The 15,841-nt window shown below is 44.8% G+C and overlaps 2 protein-coding genes across 3 annotated transcripts in view; one reads left to right on the forward strand and one right to left on the reverse strand.

Moving 5' to 3' along the window:
• The window catches only part of fn1a (fibronectin 1a), a 73,024-nt gene extending 58,513 nt beyond the window's left edge, over positions 1 to 14,511 (forward strand). The window contains exons 39-47 of the mRNA XM_036959452.1: positions 5,832 to 5,921; positions 6,411 to 6,474; positions 8,071 to 8,461; positions 8,615 to 8,753; positions 9,284 to 9,448; positions 10,088 to 10,213; positions 10,487 to 10,593; positions 10,843 to 10,965; positions 11,456 to 14,511. Coding sequence (XP_036815347.1) covers positions 5,832 to 5,921; positions 6,411 to 6,474; positions 8,071 to 8,461; positions 8,615 to 8,753; positions 9,284 to 9,448; positions 10,088 to 10,213; positions 10,487 to 10,593; positions 10,843 to 10,965; positions 11,456 to 11,524 — 1,274 coding nt within the window. The 3' untranslated portion in view covers positions 11,525 to 14,511. The remainder of the gene's footprint in view (positions 1 to 5,831; positions 5,922 to 6,410; positions 6,475 to 8,070; positions 8,462 to 8,614; positions 8,754 to 9,283; positions 9,449 to 10,087; positions 10,214 to 10,486; positions 10,594 to 10,842; positions 10,966 to 11,455) is intronic.
• Positions 12,695 to 15,841, reverse strand: part of cfap65 (cilia and flagella associated protein 65) — a 75,982-nt gene continuing 72,835 nt past the window's right edge. For both annotated transcript variants that reach the window (XM_036959451.1, XM_036959450.1), the window contains one exon: positions 12,695 to 14,905. In XM_036959451.1, coding sequence (XP_036815346.1) covers positions 14,815 to 14,905 — 91 coding nt within the window. In that variant the 3' untranslated portion in view covers positions 12,695 to 14,814. The remainder of the gene's footprint in view (positions 14,906 to 15,841) is intronic.

The following is a 15,841-nucleotide window of genomic DNA, read 5'->3' on the forward strand; positions in this document are numbered from 1 at the left end:
AGAGAACGCACACTTAGATTCACACAGGACACCGAATAGGACAGGAGAAGTACTCCAGATATAACAAACTGACCCTAGCCCCCCGACACATAAACTACTGCAGCATAAATACTGGAGGCTGAGACAGGAGGGGTCAGGAGACACTGTGGCCCACTCCGAGGACACCCCCGGACAGGGCCAAACAGGAAGGATATAACCCCACCCACTTTGCCAAAGCACAGCCCCCACACCACTAGAGGGATATCTTCAACCACCAACTTACCATCCTGAGACAAGGCTGAGTATAGCCCACAAAGACCTCCGCCACGGCACAACTTAAGGAAGGGGGGGGGGGGGGGGGCGCCAACCCAGACAGGATGACCACATCAGTGACTCAACCCACTCAGGTGACGCACCTCCTCCAGGGACGGCATGAGAGAGCCCCAGTAAAGCCAGTGACTCAGCCCCTGTAATAGGGTTAGAGGCAGAGAATCCCAGTGGAAAGAGGGGAACCGGCCAGGCAGAGACAGCAAGGGTGGTTCGTTGCTCCAGAGCCTTTCCGTTCACCCTCCCACTCCTGGGCCAGACTACACTCAATCATATGACCCACTGAAGAGATGAGTCTTCAGTAGAGACTTAAAGGTTGAGACCGAGTTTGCGTCTCTGACATGGGTAGGCAGACCGTTCCATAAAAATGGAGCTCTATAGGAGAAAGCCCTGCCTCCAGCTGTTTGCTTAAAAATTCTAGGGACAATTAGGAGGCCTGCGTCTTGTGACCGTAGCGTACGTGTAGGTATGTACGGCAGGACCAAATCAGAGAGATAGATAGGAGCAAGCCCATGTAATGCTTTGTAGGTTAGCAGTAAAACCTTGAAATCAGCCCTTGCTTTGACAGGAAGCCAGTGTAGAGAGGCTAGCACTGGAGTAATATGATCAAATTTTTTGGTTCTAGTCAGGATTCTAGCAGCCGTATTTAGCACTAACTGAAGTTTATTTAGTGCTTTATCCGGGTAGCCGGAAAGTAGAGCATTGCAGTAGTCTAACCTGGAAGTGACAAAAGCATGGATGAATTTTTCTGCATCATTTTTGGACAGAAAGTTCCTGATTTTTGCAATGTTACGTAGATGGAAAAAAGCTGTCCTTGAAATGGTCTTGATATGTTCTTCAAAAGAGAGATCAGGGTCCAGAGTAACGCCGAGGTCCTTCACAGTTTTATTTGAGACGACTGTACAACCATTAAGATTAATTGTCAGATTCAACAGAAGATCTCTTTGTTTCTTGGGACCTAGAACAAGCATCTCTGTTTTGTCCGAGTTTAAAAGTAGAAAGTTTGCAGCCATCCACTTCCTTATGTCTGAAACACATTCTTCTAGCAAGGGCAATTTTGGGGCTTCACCATGTTTAATTGAAATGTACAGCTGTGTGTCATCCGCATAGCAGTGAAAGTTAACATTATGTTTTCGAATAACATCCCCAAGAGGTAAAATATATAGTGAAAACAATAGTGGTCCTAAAACGGAACCTTGAGGAACACCGAAATGTACAGTTGATTTGTCAGAGGACAGACCATTCACAGAGACAAACTGATATCTTTCCGACAGATAAGATCTAAACCAGGCCAGAACTTGTCCGTGTAGACCAATTTGGGTTTCCAATCTCTCCAAAAGAATGTGGTGATCGATGGTATCAAAAGCAGCACTAAGGTCTAGGAGCACGAGGACAGATGCAGAGCCTCGGTCCGATGCCATTAAAATGTCATTTACCACCTTCACAAGTGCCGTCTCAGTGCTATGATGGGGTCTAAAACCAGACTGAAGCATTTCGTATACATTGTTTGTCTTCAGGAAGGCAGTGAGTTGTTGCGCAACAGCCTTTTCTAAAATTTTTGAGAGGAATGGAAGATTCGATATAGGCCGATAGTTTATATTTTCTGGGTCAAGGTTTGGCTTTTTCAAGAGAGGCTTTATTACTGCCACTTTTAGTGAGTTTGGTACACATCCGGTGGATAGAGAGCCGTTTATTATGTTCAACATAGGAGGGCCAAGCACAGGAAGCAGCTCTTTCAGTAGTTTAGTTGGAATAGGGTCCAGTATGCAGCTTGAAGGTTTAGAGGCCATGATTATTTTCATCATTGTGTCAAGAGATATAGTACTAAAACACTTGAGTGTCTCTCTTGATCCTAGGTCCTGGCAGAGTTGTGCAGACTCAGGACAACTGAGCTTTGAAGGAATACGCAGATTTAAGGAAGAGTCCGTAATTTGCTTTCTAATAATCATAATCTTTTCCTCAAAGAAGTTCATGAATTTATCACTGCTAAAGTGAAAGTCATCCTCTCTTGGGGAATGCTGCTTTTTAGTTAGCTTTGCGACAGTATCAAAAAGGAATTTCGGATTGTTCTTATTTTCCTCAATTAAGTTAGAAAAATAGGATGATCGAGCAGCAGTAAGGGCTCTTCGGTACTGCACAGTACTGTCTTTCCAAGCTAGTCGGAAGACTTCCAGTTTGGTGTGGCGCCATTTCCGTTCCAATTTTCTGGAAGCTTGCTTCAGAGCTCGGGTATTTTCTGTGTACCAGGGAGCTAGTTTCTTATGAGAAATGTTTTTAGTTTTTAGGGGTGCAACTGCATCTAGGGTATTGCGCAAGGTTAAGTTGAGTTCCTCAGTTAGGTGGTTAACTGATTTTTGTCCTCTGGCGTCCTTGGGTAGGCAGAAGGAGTCTGGAAGGACATCAAGGAATCTTTGTGTTGTCTGTGAATTTATAGCACGACTTTTGATGATCCTTGGTTGGGGTCTGAGCAGATTATTTGTTGCAATTGCAAACTTAATAAAATGGTGGTCCGATAGTCCAGGATTATGAGGAAAAACATTAAGATCCACAACATTTATTCCATGGGACAAAACTAGGTCCAGCGTATGACTGTGACAGTGAGTGGGTCCAGAGACATGTTGGACAAAACCCACTGAGTCGATGATGGCTCCGAAAGCCTTTTGGAGTGGGTCTGTGGACTTTTCCATGTGAATATTAAAGTCACCAAAGATTAGAATATTATCCGCTATGACTACAAGGTCCGATAGGAATTCAGGGAACTCAGTGAGGAACGCTGTATATGGCCCAGGAGGCCTGTAAACAGTAGCTATAAAAAGTGATTGAGTAGGCTGCATAGATTTCATGACTAGAAGCTCAAAAGACGAAAACGTCATTTTTTTTTTTTGTAAATTGAAATTTGCTATCGTAAATGTTAGCAACACCTCCGCCTTTGCGGGATGCACGGGGGATATGGTCACTAGTGTAGCCAGGAGGTGAGGCCTCATTTAACACAGTAAATTCATCAGGCTTAAGCCATGTTTCAGTCAGGCCAATCACATCAAGATTATGATCAGTGATTAGTTCATTGACTATAATTGCCTTTGAAGTAAGGGATCTAACATTAAGTAGCCCTATTTTGAGATGTGAGGTATCATGATCTCTTTCAATAATGACAGGAATGGAGGTGGTCTTTATCCTAGTGAGATTGCTAAGGCGAACACCGCCATGTTTAGTTTTGCCCAACCTAGGTCGAGGCACAGACACGGTCTCAATGGTGATAGCTGAGCTGACTACACTGACTGTGCTAGTGGCAGACTCCACTATGCTGGCAGGCTGGCTAACAGCCTGCTGCCTGGCCTGCACCCTATTTCATTGTGGAGCTAGAGGAGTTAGAGCCCTGTCTATGTTGGTAGATAAAATGAGAGCACCCCTCCAGCTAGGATGGAGTCCGTCACTCCTCAGCAGGTCAGGCTTGGTCCTGTTTGTGGGTGAGTCCCAGAAAGAGGGCCAATTATCTACAAATTCTATCTTTTGGGAGGGGCAGAAAACAGTTTTCAACCAGCGATTGAGTTGTGAGACTCTGCTGTAGAGCTCATCACTCCCCCTAACTGGGAGGGGGCCAGAGACAATTACTCGATGCCGACACATCTTTCTAGCTGATTTACACGCAGAAGCTATGTTGCGCTTGGTGATCTCTGACTGTTTCATTCTAACATCGTTGGTGCCGACGTGGATAACAATATCTCTATACTCTCTACACTCGCCAGTTTTAGCTTTAGCCAGCACCATCTTCAGATTAGCCTTAACGTCAGCAGCCCTGCCCCCCGGTAAACAGTGTATGATCGCTGGATGATTCTCAAGTCTAATACTGCGGGTAATGGAGTCGCCAATGACTAGAGTTTTCAATTTGTCAGAGCTAATGGTGGGAAGCTTCGGCGTCTCAGACCCCGTAACGGGAGGAGTAGAGACCAGAGAAGACTCGGCCTCTGACTCCGACCCGCTGCTTAATGGGGAAAACCGGTTGAAAGTTTCTGTCGGCTGAATGAGCGACACTGGTTGAGCGTTCCTACAGCATTTCCTTCCAGAAACCGTGAGAAAGTTGTCCGGCTGCGGGGACTGTGCCAGGGGATTTATACTACTATCTGTACTTACTGGTGGCACAGACGCTGTTTCATCCTTTCCTACACTGAAATTACCCTTGCCTAGCGATTGCGTCTGAAGCTGGGCTTGTAGCACAGCTATCCTCGTCGTAAGGCGAGTACAGCGACTGCAATTAGAAGGCATCATGTTAATGTTACTACTTAGCTTCGGCTGTTGGAGGTCCTGACGAACCGTGTCCAGATAAAGCGTCCGGAGTGAAAAAGTTGAGGAAATAAAACAAAAATATAAACGGTAATTAAAAAGTAAAAACCGTAAATTTGTCAGGTAGCAAAACAGGTTGGCAACAAAACGCACAGCAACTCAAAAACCGGACCTTTTTTGTTTTGGGTCTGAACCGAGTCGAATCAAACTGAACTGGTCGGGTTACGGATCCATACACCTCAGTGGCTGGGAAGTGTGCTTAAATAGAACATACCAGAACAGTTTGGCTCAACATAATAGTGTGGAAAGTTCCGAGTGGGTTGTTTTAGCAAACAAGACAGACGCGTGTGCCACCGTGGGGCAAAACGAGCGGGGTCGGCCTGAAATTCAACAGATTACAGGGCTCTACATTTCAACCAGTTTACTTGTAAATGCTGCTAAAGTCTGTGCAACCTGGAATTGTAATTTTATTTGTCAAATGTATTTATTTTATTTACAATGACGGCCTACCAGAAGGCCTCCTGCAGGGGACACCTCAAAACACCTCAAAATAAGACTTTTTTTTTAACAATAACAAGATACAATGAGCTGCACCTGGCCCAAGCAATTGAAATAAATTACATCAATATCTCTCAATTCTACGGATCAAGTCATCTCATTATACGCTGACGATGTCGTTAGCTAGACAATGTATCTCCCTCCACCTGAAGATCATCGAGAAATCCAGCTCCATCTCAAGTTATAAAATGAATCCAACCAAATCAGCCCTACTGCCTCTCCAGGCCCCGATGGAGGGACTCCATCTCTACTTATTAAATCCCAACCGTTTCCCATTTTAAATGTTTAGTAATAGATATTTTTAGATAACACGTACACGTGATTAGCAGATGTTGTTGCGGGTGTAGCGAAATGCTAGTGCTTCTAGCTCCGACAGTGCAGTAATATCTAACAAGTAATATCTAACAAATTACACAACATATACCCAATACACACATCTGGGTAAGGAATTAATTTGAAATGGACAATGTACCTGTACCCTGATTCCCGACATGGCAGCTTCTTGTCATTGTTGCAGCTGTACCCTGATTCCCGACATGGCAGCTTCTTGTCATTGTTGTAGCTGTCCGACCGTTTGACGCTCGCAACACTTTTCGTGACCTTGTCAGCTAACCTGTCAATCGTAGCCTGTTTCTTTTACTAAGTCCCTCCCTCACACTACGTTTTTTTTTAATATTTTTTTTTAGGTCTGAAACCAGGAACTGAATACGTCATCAAGATCGTCACCCTGCAGAATGCTCTGAGAAGCACTCCTCTAGTGGGCAAGGCTAGAACTCGTAAGTACAACAATCAACTTTCCCAACAGAACAAGATGGAACCTTTTTTTTATTTAACCAGGGAAAGAGCCTTGAGGTCAGATACCTCTTTTCTGAATGGAACAAATTGATGAAGAAGAAAGTTATTACAAAACCAATGAAACTCTGTGAATATGTGCCTGTTGTAACAATGGCTTTTTTGCAGGCAAGCAATTAATACATACTGAAGCAGCACCAAAATTGTCTCAGCTGCTTTAAGATAATGCTCTGACCTTTTTGAATATCTAAACTAAATTATTCAAAAGTTACGATGTGCGCTAGTGGCAAGCTTTGCAGTTTGCAGGAGCTGCCCATTGAATCCAACAGAAAAGACAAGAGGACTCTCTCTGTAGTGTCCCAATCATTCCCCCCCACCAACAGGGTTGAGGGGGAGGTTGAACCTAGCCGCTGCAGCTCCTCTCCAGTCTCTAACGCTCTGCTTGCTCTGCTCCTAACCCGTCTCTCTGCTAGAACTGGCATCCCAGCTCCCTGTGTCCCACCGGCCCAGCCCCGATATCCTGGATGTGCCCGAGGACGAGGTTAACCCCAACTACCCACCCAACACCAACCCTAACCCCAACTTTCCCCTCAACCCAAACGGCAACCCCGACCAGTTCAACCCCAATGGAAACCCCAACTACCCCACCAACACCAACCCTAACCCCAACTTTCCCCTCAACCCAAACGGCAACCCCGACCAGTTCAACCCCAATGGTAACCCCAACTTCCACGTGAATCCCAATCCTAACTTCCACTTCAACCCCAATGGGAACCCCAACACCAACCCCAATGGGAACCCCAACACCAACCCCAATGGAAATTTCAACGTTAACCCCAACCAGTTCAACCCTAACAGCAACCCCAACACCAATCCTAACCCCAACTTTCCCCTCAACCCCAACCCCAATCCTAACCCCAATTTTCCCCTCAACCCCAACACCAACCCTAATGGGAACCCCAACCAGTTTAACCCCAATGGTAACCCCAACTTCCACGTGAACCCCAACCCTAACTTTAACTTTAACCCCAATGAGAATCCCAACACCAACCCCAGCCAGTTCAACCCCAATGGGAACTTCAACCCTAATGGCAACCCCAACCAGTTCAACCCTAACAGCAACCCCAATCCTAACCCTAACTTTCCCCTCAACCCCAACAGCGATGCCAACACCAACCCCAACCCCAACTTCTATGGCAGCGGCAATCATAACCCCATTTTTAACACCAACCCTAACTTTAACCCCAATCCCAACCTCCCCATCAACCCTAGCGGGAACCCCAACCCTAATGGCAACCCCAACTATAACGCCAATGTGAACCCCAACCTTCCCCTCAACCCAAACTTGAACCCCAACCCCAACTTGAACCCCAACCCCAACTTGAACCCCAACCCCAACTTGAACCCTAACCCCAACTTGAACCCCAACCCCAACTTGAACCCCAACTTGAACCCTAACCCCAACTTGAACCCCAACCCCAACTTGAACCCTAACCCCAACCCCAACCCCAACTTGAACCCCAACCCCAACTTGAACCCCAACCCCAACCCCAACTTGAACCCCAACCTGAACCCTAACCCCAACCCCAACTTGAACCCTAACCTGAACCCTAACCCCAACCCCAACTTGAACCCTAACCCCAACTTCAACACCAACCCTAACCCCAACTTCAACACCAACCCTAACCCCAACTTCAACACCAACCCTAACCCCAACTTCAACACCAACCCTAACCCCAACTTCAACACCAACCCTAACCCCAACTTCAACACCAACCCTAACCCCAACTTCAATACCAACCCTAACCCCAACTTCAACACCAACCCTAACCCCAACTTCAACACTAACCCCAACTTCAACACCAACCCTAACTTCAATACCAACCCTAACCCCAACTTCAACACCAACCCTAACCCCAGTTTCAACACCAACCCTAACGGGAACCCCAACTTCAACCCTAACGGGAACCCCAACACCAGCCCCAACTTCAAACCCAACGGGAACCCCAACACCAACACCAACCCTAACGGAAACCCCAACACCAACCCTAACCCCAATGGGAACACCAAACCTAACCCCAACTTTCCCCTCAACCCCAACGGGAACCCCAACATGAACCCCAACTTTCCCCTCAACCCCAACTTGAACCCCAACCACGTCCAGCTGGTGGGGACTAACGGCCAGGACACGCTGGGCCAGCAGGGCCAGCACATCTACACAGAGTACCAGAGCCTGGGCCCCAACCCCAACGGCAGGGACAACCAGGGTCCAGCTATCCACCACCGTGAACCCCTAGTCTACATCCCCGTCCCAGGCCCCGATGGCCAGAGAGTGCCCCTGGTCCGGGTGAGCGATGGTCCGTTATCGGGTCTTCCGTTTGGGTTCCCTGAGAATGAGACCGGGTTTGGGGTGCCGCAGGAGGCCCAGACACGCACAACCATCTCATGGCAGGGTGTTCCCCAGAGCTCAGAGTACATGGTATCCTGTAGCCCCATCACCAACCTCGAAGAGAAGATGTTCCAGGTGAGAATACCTGTATTCAGATGATCTGTAGCAAGGTGTGTACTAGCGTACCTGATTTATTCTCTTTACAACATACATGGTGTCAATAGTGAATGATTCTCACACCACAGGTATTGCTATTCCCCCAAAACAATCTCCATCTCTCTCTAACAGATGAGATTACCAGGCACTTCTACCAGTGCCACTCTGATCGGGTTGACATCAGGAGCCTCCTATAACGTCATTGTGGAGGCCATGAGAGGGCAGGGCCGAGAGAAGGTCCTGGAGGAGATAGTCACCGCTGGCAACGCTGGTAAGGACTACATTAGCCATAATCTCACAGACATGCTACTCTCTCCAGTACCCTGTGGTGGTATGCCATGCAATAACATTAGACTTTTCAATTAAGACTTTTCATGAGTTGTTGTCCAGCGTCCTTCTAATGTTTTTTGGAGATCCGTGCTTTAGTTTTTGGGGATCCGTGCTTTAGTTTTTTGGGGATCCGTGCTTTAGTTTTTTGGGGATCCGTGCTTTAGTTTTAAGGGATCCGTGCTTTAGTTTTAAGGGATCCGTGCTTTAGTTTTTTGGGGATCCGTGCTTTAGTTTTTTGGGGATCCGTGCTTTAGTTTTTTGGAGATCCGTGCTTTAGTTTTTGGGGATCCGTGCTTTAGTTTTTTGGGGATCCGTGCTTTAGTTTTTGGGGATCCGTGCTTTAGTTTTTGGGGGGGGGTCCGTGCTTTTATTATTTGGTGAAATCCCATCTGTTGATAAATAGTTTGCTTTGTCCATCTGTTTGTTGTTTTTCTTTTGTTAACATGCTTTGTCCCTTCTCTCTCCCTGTAGTTCCAGGAGACCACCTCCCCTCCAACAGAGACGTGTGTTATGACACGTTCACAGCCACCTACCATGACGTGGGTGTAGAGTGGGAGCGTATGTCAGAGACAGGCTTTAAGCTGTGGTGCAGGTGTCTGGGGCTGGGCAGTGGCCATTTCAGATGTGATTCATCCAGTGAGTGACTCTAACCCATCCCATAATGCTTCTAATACAAACCCCCGTCTATCTTACCCCAGCATGGGCAGACCTGACGCAGATGACCAAAATGAAAAAAAATATATACTAAATTGTATGGTTACGGTATTTATTTTCTCTCATTTTATAGCATTTGTTAAAATGACTAAATCATTCTTAAAGCACATTTTATTCTGGGATGAAATGATTTGATAGAAAGGCTAAGGTCTGCCCATGCTAGTCCCTGCAGCATGTTGTTCTACTGTAGTAAAACATGCCACTGACAGGGACAGAGCTTGTTGTGTCTGGGGTTTGTATTGTCAGTCCATAACCAGACGATACCAAACCCTGAGACGACATGCCATCATCATGTCTGAATGCTAAACGTCATGGGTCAAATGACTGATTTTTGTGTGAATGAGGGATGAATTGTACAATCTCAGTCTCAGTGAAGCTCAGAATGTTGGGTCCAATCAGACTCCTTTCTCCACCAGAGTGGGAGGAGTCGAGGACATAATGGCCATGTGTCCTCCCCCCCAAAAAAACGTATTTTGGATTAATTTAACTAGTATGATCTCCCCACCCCCTGTCCTCTCTCCTACGTCCCCTACTCCCCTCTTCACCCTCTCCCTCCTACAGAGTGGTGTCATGACAGCGGGAACAACTACCGCATAGGAGAGAAGTGGGATCGCCACGCTGAGAACGGTCACATGATGAGCTGTACTTGTTTGGGCAACGGGAAGGGAGAGTTCAAGTGCGAGCCACGTAAGTACCGGACCATACTAGTTTAGAGAGCAATTTAATGGCCGACGAGTTGTTTAATTCACACCAGCGTGTACCAAGTCCACGGATCCTTTTACTACTACCGAACTGTTCTGGTAACGCCTCCACCACAGTTGCTGGACAGAACAACGCGAAAAGAAAATATCCAATCCGCAGTTAAAGTTCAGGTTCGCTACGATAATGGGACGAGGGCCAGAGAATGACCGGAGACCTACTGCACTGTGCGTTGTTATGGTGATCTATTTGTTTCTACAGATGAGTCGACGTGTTATGACGAGGGGAAGATGTACCAGGTGGGCAACCAGTGGCAGAAGGAATACCTGGGAGCTATCTGTACCTGCACCTGTTACGGAGGACAGCAGGTAAGACCATACAGTGGAGCACAGGATGTTGTGGTGTAGCACACAGGAAGTAAAAGAAAAGCACAGATAAGAGGAGTCTAGACTTAAGCAGGAGAAAGTTGTGAACGTGTGGTAAACTGGATACGCAAATTTGGCGGACTATCAAAGTGAAATTGAATTCTACAGGTGAGGACTACAGGTTAAGGACGCAGCAGATGTATGAGACCGTTTTGTTCTATGTGGTAAATGGTGTGTGTGTCCTGCCCTCAGGGCTGGCGCTGTGAGAACTGCAGAAGACCAGGAGCTCAGACTGAGGTAGATGTGGATCTGCTACAGCCTCAAATACACCAAGACGCATTCGACCGCTATAGGGAGAACGCCCTGAAGAAACTGGTGGGTGTTCCCGGGCCTCTCAGGCATAGAGATACAATACTATACAGTTTTTCCTGACCAAGATGGCCGACCGGTAGTTACGTTAAAGGTTTACCAGTTGCCTTTCTAGTGTTTATTTTATTCTGTGCTCCTTGGATTCTAAAGCTGGCCATTCATCCTACCACTTACTGGCCCATAATAACATGGACACAAATGTCTTTGACCTCCCATATGTCAATCGAGATCAGCTGTATATCATGTGGCAGGGTAGCCTAGTGGTTAGAGCGTCGGACTAGTAACCGGAAGGTTGCAAGTTCAAATCCCCGAGCTGACAAGGTACAAATCTGTCGTTCTGCACCTGAACAGGCAGTTAACCCACTGTTTCTAGGCCGTCATTGAAAATAAGAATTTGCTAGTTAAATAAAGGTTAAAAAAAAACGCATTTCCTTGTTGACCGTCATTCTAACACGTACTTTAAATGAACTCTGTTTCCTTTCTGTCTTCCCAACAGAACATCCAGTGCCCTATAGAGTGTCTGAGACCAGAGCTCCTAGCAGATGTACAGCAATCCTCCGAGTAAAGAAGGAGAGGAGAACCACATCCTCCTCCTCAGACTCCTCACATTACAGGGCCTTCAGAAAGTCTTCTGGACTTACTTAACAACTTGTTGTTACAGCCTGAATTCAAAATGGATTAAATAGATTTTTTTTAATGAAAGTGAAAATGTTTTTAGAAATTTTTAGCAAATATTGAAAATGAAATGCATAAATATCTAATTTACTTATGTATTCACATCCCTGAGTCAATACTTTGTAGGACTTTTCTGGGTCAATCTCTAAGAGCTTTGCACACCTGGATTGTACAATATTTGGCATTTAAAAAAAAAAAAGAATAATTGTACAAGCTCTGTCAAGTTGGTTGTAGATCATTGCTAGACAGCCATTTTCAAGTATTGCCATAGATTTTCAAGCTGATCTCTAAATCAAAACTGTAACAAGGCCACTCAGGAATATTCAATGTCTTCATGGTAAGCAACTCCAGTGTAGATTTGGCCTTGTGTTATAGGTTATTGTTCTGGTGAAATCCCTGAGTGGTTTCCTTCCTCTCCGGCAACTGAGTTAGGAAGGATGCCTGTATCTTTGTAGTGACTGGGTGTATAGATGCACCATCCAAAGTGTAATTAATAACTTCACCATGCTCAAAGGGATATTCAGTGTCTGCTACCAATAGGTGCCCTTCTTTGCGAGGCATTGGAAAACCTCCCTTGTCTTTGTGGTTGAATCGGTGCTTGAAATTCACTACTCGATTGAGTGACCTCACAGACACTTGTGTGGGGTAAAGAGATGGGATAGTCATAAAAAAAAAAGGTTAAACAACTTATTATGCCATTTGTCAAGCACATTTTTACTCCTGAACTTTAGGCTTGCCATTACAAAGGGGTTGAATACTTATTGACTCAATACATTTCAACTTTTAACATTTTTATTACTTTACTAAATGTTCTACAAAACGATATTCCATTTTGACATTATGGGGTAATCGTGTGTAAATCATTGACACACAATGTCTATTTAATCCATTTTAAATTGAGGCTGTAACAACAACAACAATGTGGAAAAAGTCGAGGTGTGCGAATACTTCCTGAAGGCGCTGTACCTGTGACTTACAGAGTTATAAAACCTAGAGTGCACTAGGATCAGTCTCACAAAAAGACTGCTAGCATGCACCATTTTTTTTTTTTTTTTTTTTTAAGTAGTCAACTTGGTGGGACTTCCTATGTGTCGCCCATGGAAATATAATTCCTATTGAATTCTTATAGACTTGTATTTTTATGGCGATGTCTTCCCGTGCCGTCACAGAAGTACTCCATGGAACATATTACTGTAGGAAGTGTCAACTACGTGCTGCCTTCCTGTTCCTGTCATTCACTAACCTTGATCAGTGGTCTGGTCTGACCAATTAACCACCATCCTGCTGCTTCTCCACATTGCCACTCCTTTCTATAGCGTCACTTCAAAATACCCCCCCCCCCCCAAGGCAAAGAAAGGGTCTTTTATATTTTAATGTTTGGTTCCGTTGTCCTACCTAGTCCTTCGAGACATTCCCATGAAAAGAGAAAATGGAAAATCTGTAAAGGTTCTAAAGCCGTTCAGTATTCCTCCTGTGCCTACTCTGTTTCTACTCTGTGCTGTTGCCATTCCTCCTGTAGCCTACTCTGTTTCTACTCTGTGCTGTTCCCAATCCTCCTGTAGCCTACTCTGTTCCTACTCTGTGCTGTTCCTAATCCTCCTGTAGCCTACTCTGTTCCTACTCTGTGCTGTTGCCATTCCTCCTGTAGCCTACTCTGTTTCTACTCTGTGCTGTTGCCATTCCTCCTGTAGCCTACTCTGTTTCTACTCTGTGCTGTTCCTAATCCTCCTGTAGCCTACTCTGTTTCTACTCTGTGCTGTTGCCATTCCTCCTGTAGCCTACTCTGTTTCTACTCTGTGCTGTTGCCATTCCTCCTGTAGCCTACTCTGTTCCTACTCTGTGCTGTTCCTAATCCTCCTGTAGCCTACTCTGTTTCTACTCTGTGCTGCCCGAACCAGAGCTTTCTCTCTCTGATGTGAGATTTTACCCCATTCAGAAGTTTACAATATGGGGGAAACTCTTGCCGGCATCGTGACTTATCTGGAATGGATAATATTTCCAACCGATCCCGTCCGAGCTCAAATGGTTCTACAGAGAAATAAGATCGCTGTTTTGACGTATAACCCTATTCCCTATATGGTGAACCACTTGGATACAGAGGTCTCGCATGAGCACCTTGTCTTCATGCATTTCAAATCTCTTTGGAGACTTCAACTACCAGTCTAACAAAAAAACAAAAAAAACATTCCTTTTTAAAACCAAGGTCTTTAATGCAGTGGTATTCAAAGTCGTGGTCTGAGTGGGGTCGCCATTTTTATATATATATATATATATATATATATATATTTTAAAAATGAAGAACCAGAAACCAAGAGTACAGATTATTGTATGGGACATTATACAAACGTTTTTGAGAAATAATTAGAAAAATAAAATGTTATTGAGTAAATGTATTTATTGGTTTCTTTTCATTTTTGAGAAGACGTTTATGTAGAATATTTTTTTTTTTGAAGGTTGTTATTTGATATGGGGTGGGATCATAAGAAATTTGGTCCCCAGAAATTCAATCGGGGGGTGGGGGGGGGGGGGGAATGGGGTCCCCGCTGAATACCACTGCTTTAATGCAAGAGTTGTATCACAGAGGTACACTGCAAGTGGGTGTTCATTCAATGTCCAGAATTGTATCTGTTGTGTTCATGTACTTCTGCCATTTTTGTGAACGGAAGCTCTAAAATGGCTGCCAGTTGAGTTGCATTGTTTCATACCCACCTCAACTGCTGTTTTTAATTTATCTCTTTTGTCCAAGCATTTTGTTTTAATGCTATTTGGGGTGTACACGTTTTTGTTATTTTTTTTTTATATATATATATTGTAGGTGCCAAAGTCTTAACTACTGTGGACTGAATTCCTTTTTAATAAACAAAAAATGTGTTTTTGGAATGGTCTGTTGTCAATGTTTTGGGTTTAGTATAAAGGCTAGATATAGTGAAGTGAAACTGTCCAGTGCTTCACAGAGATACTATCAGGTAAATGAGGGTGTGAAAGTACTAATCACACTGTAGATCAGGGCATCGAGACGTGAATCGCTATTTTAAAATGGTCAAATCAACTTTTGTTGAACTTTTTTTTTATTTTTAATAGTTATTAATTGGGTATGAAATAATGTTGAGGCATTGTGTGGAGTAAAACACTGGTTAGGTCCATGCCAGGTTGGCCAGTAGTGAAGAGGGTGGGCTGAAGCTAAGACCCAGAGGAACCCCCCCTGGTCTCTCTGCTCCTGTCTGGGTCAGCTCCACCTCTGGACAGCCTCCTGGAACCACAGCTGTTCCTCCTAGATAAGACGAAACAGAGCAGTCTGTTGATCCAGGTTTATTTGACAAAAGCGGTCTGCAAAAAAAATGGAAACGGCAGATACAGGAGACATTTTGTCAGGTGGAAGTTGCTTTTGTTGAACTCTCTTTGAGACCTGGTGTTTTGACTAAATGATCATTGCTGAATCTTTTTGAAGGTACGCGGGGACACAATGTCATCAAGCTCCCCTCCACATCAACTTCTAAATGCTGGAAGGAAAAACTGTTTCTTTCCTGGACAAGGACTGTCCCGACTTTCAAGAATGCATGAATTACTTCGCCCTGCTTTTCTGGCAATTAATTTTCCCCTTGGCAGGACCGTTGGCAAATGATTTGTTCATTTTGTCATTCTCTCCTTTTCACGGGTAACCTGATACATTAAACAGATATGTGGGACGACATACAGGCCGTCTCCAATTTATTAATGTGCAATTTGGCTAGATGGGTAATGGAAACAATTGAACCACTACATTTATATGACACTGTAGGTGTTGTTGTTGTGACGTGCAACTGTCGCATCTATATTCTATGCAAATTTAACTAGGCAAGTCGATTAAGAACAAATTCTTTATTTACAATGACGGCCGAACCCGGACGACGCTCGGCCAATTGTGATACAGCCTGGATTCGAACCGGGGTCTTTAGTGACGCCCCTAGAGATACAGTGCTTTTAGACCACTGAACCACTCAGGATCCCAGGACATCCTGAACATACTGTAATGTATAGGACATGAGATATCTGGTGAAACAACTGTAAATGTTGATAAATGAATGGAAACATAGCTGGTTACTATAGCCATCAATGAGTGATAAGTCACAGTTTAACCTTATTGATAATGGCTGTGATCAATGGAAATGTGTAATCTGTGGAGTCTGGACTAATGAACATGCTTGATAGATCCAACTTCTGTAGAAAA

Source organism: Oncorhynchus mykiss, chromosome 22 (genome assembly GCF_013265735.2).
Source record: "Oncorhynchus mykiss isolate Arlee chromosome 22, USDA_OmykA_1.1, whole genome shotgun sequence".
NCBI lineage: Eukaryota > Metazoa > Chordata > Actinopteri > Salmoniformes > Salmonidae > Oncorhynchus > Oncorhynchus mykiss.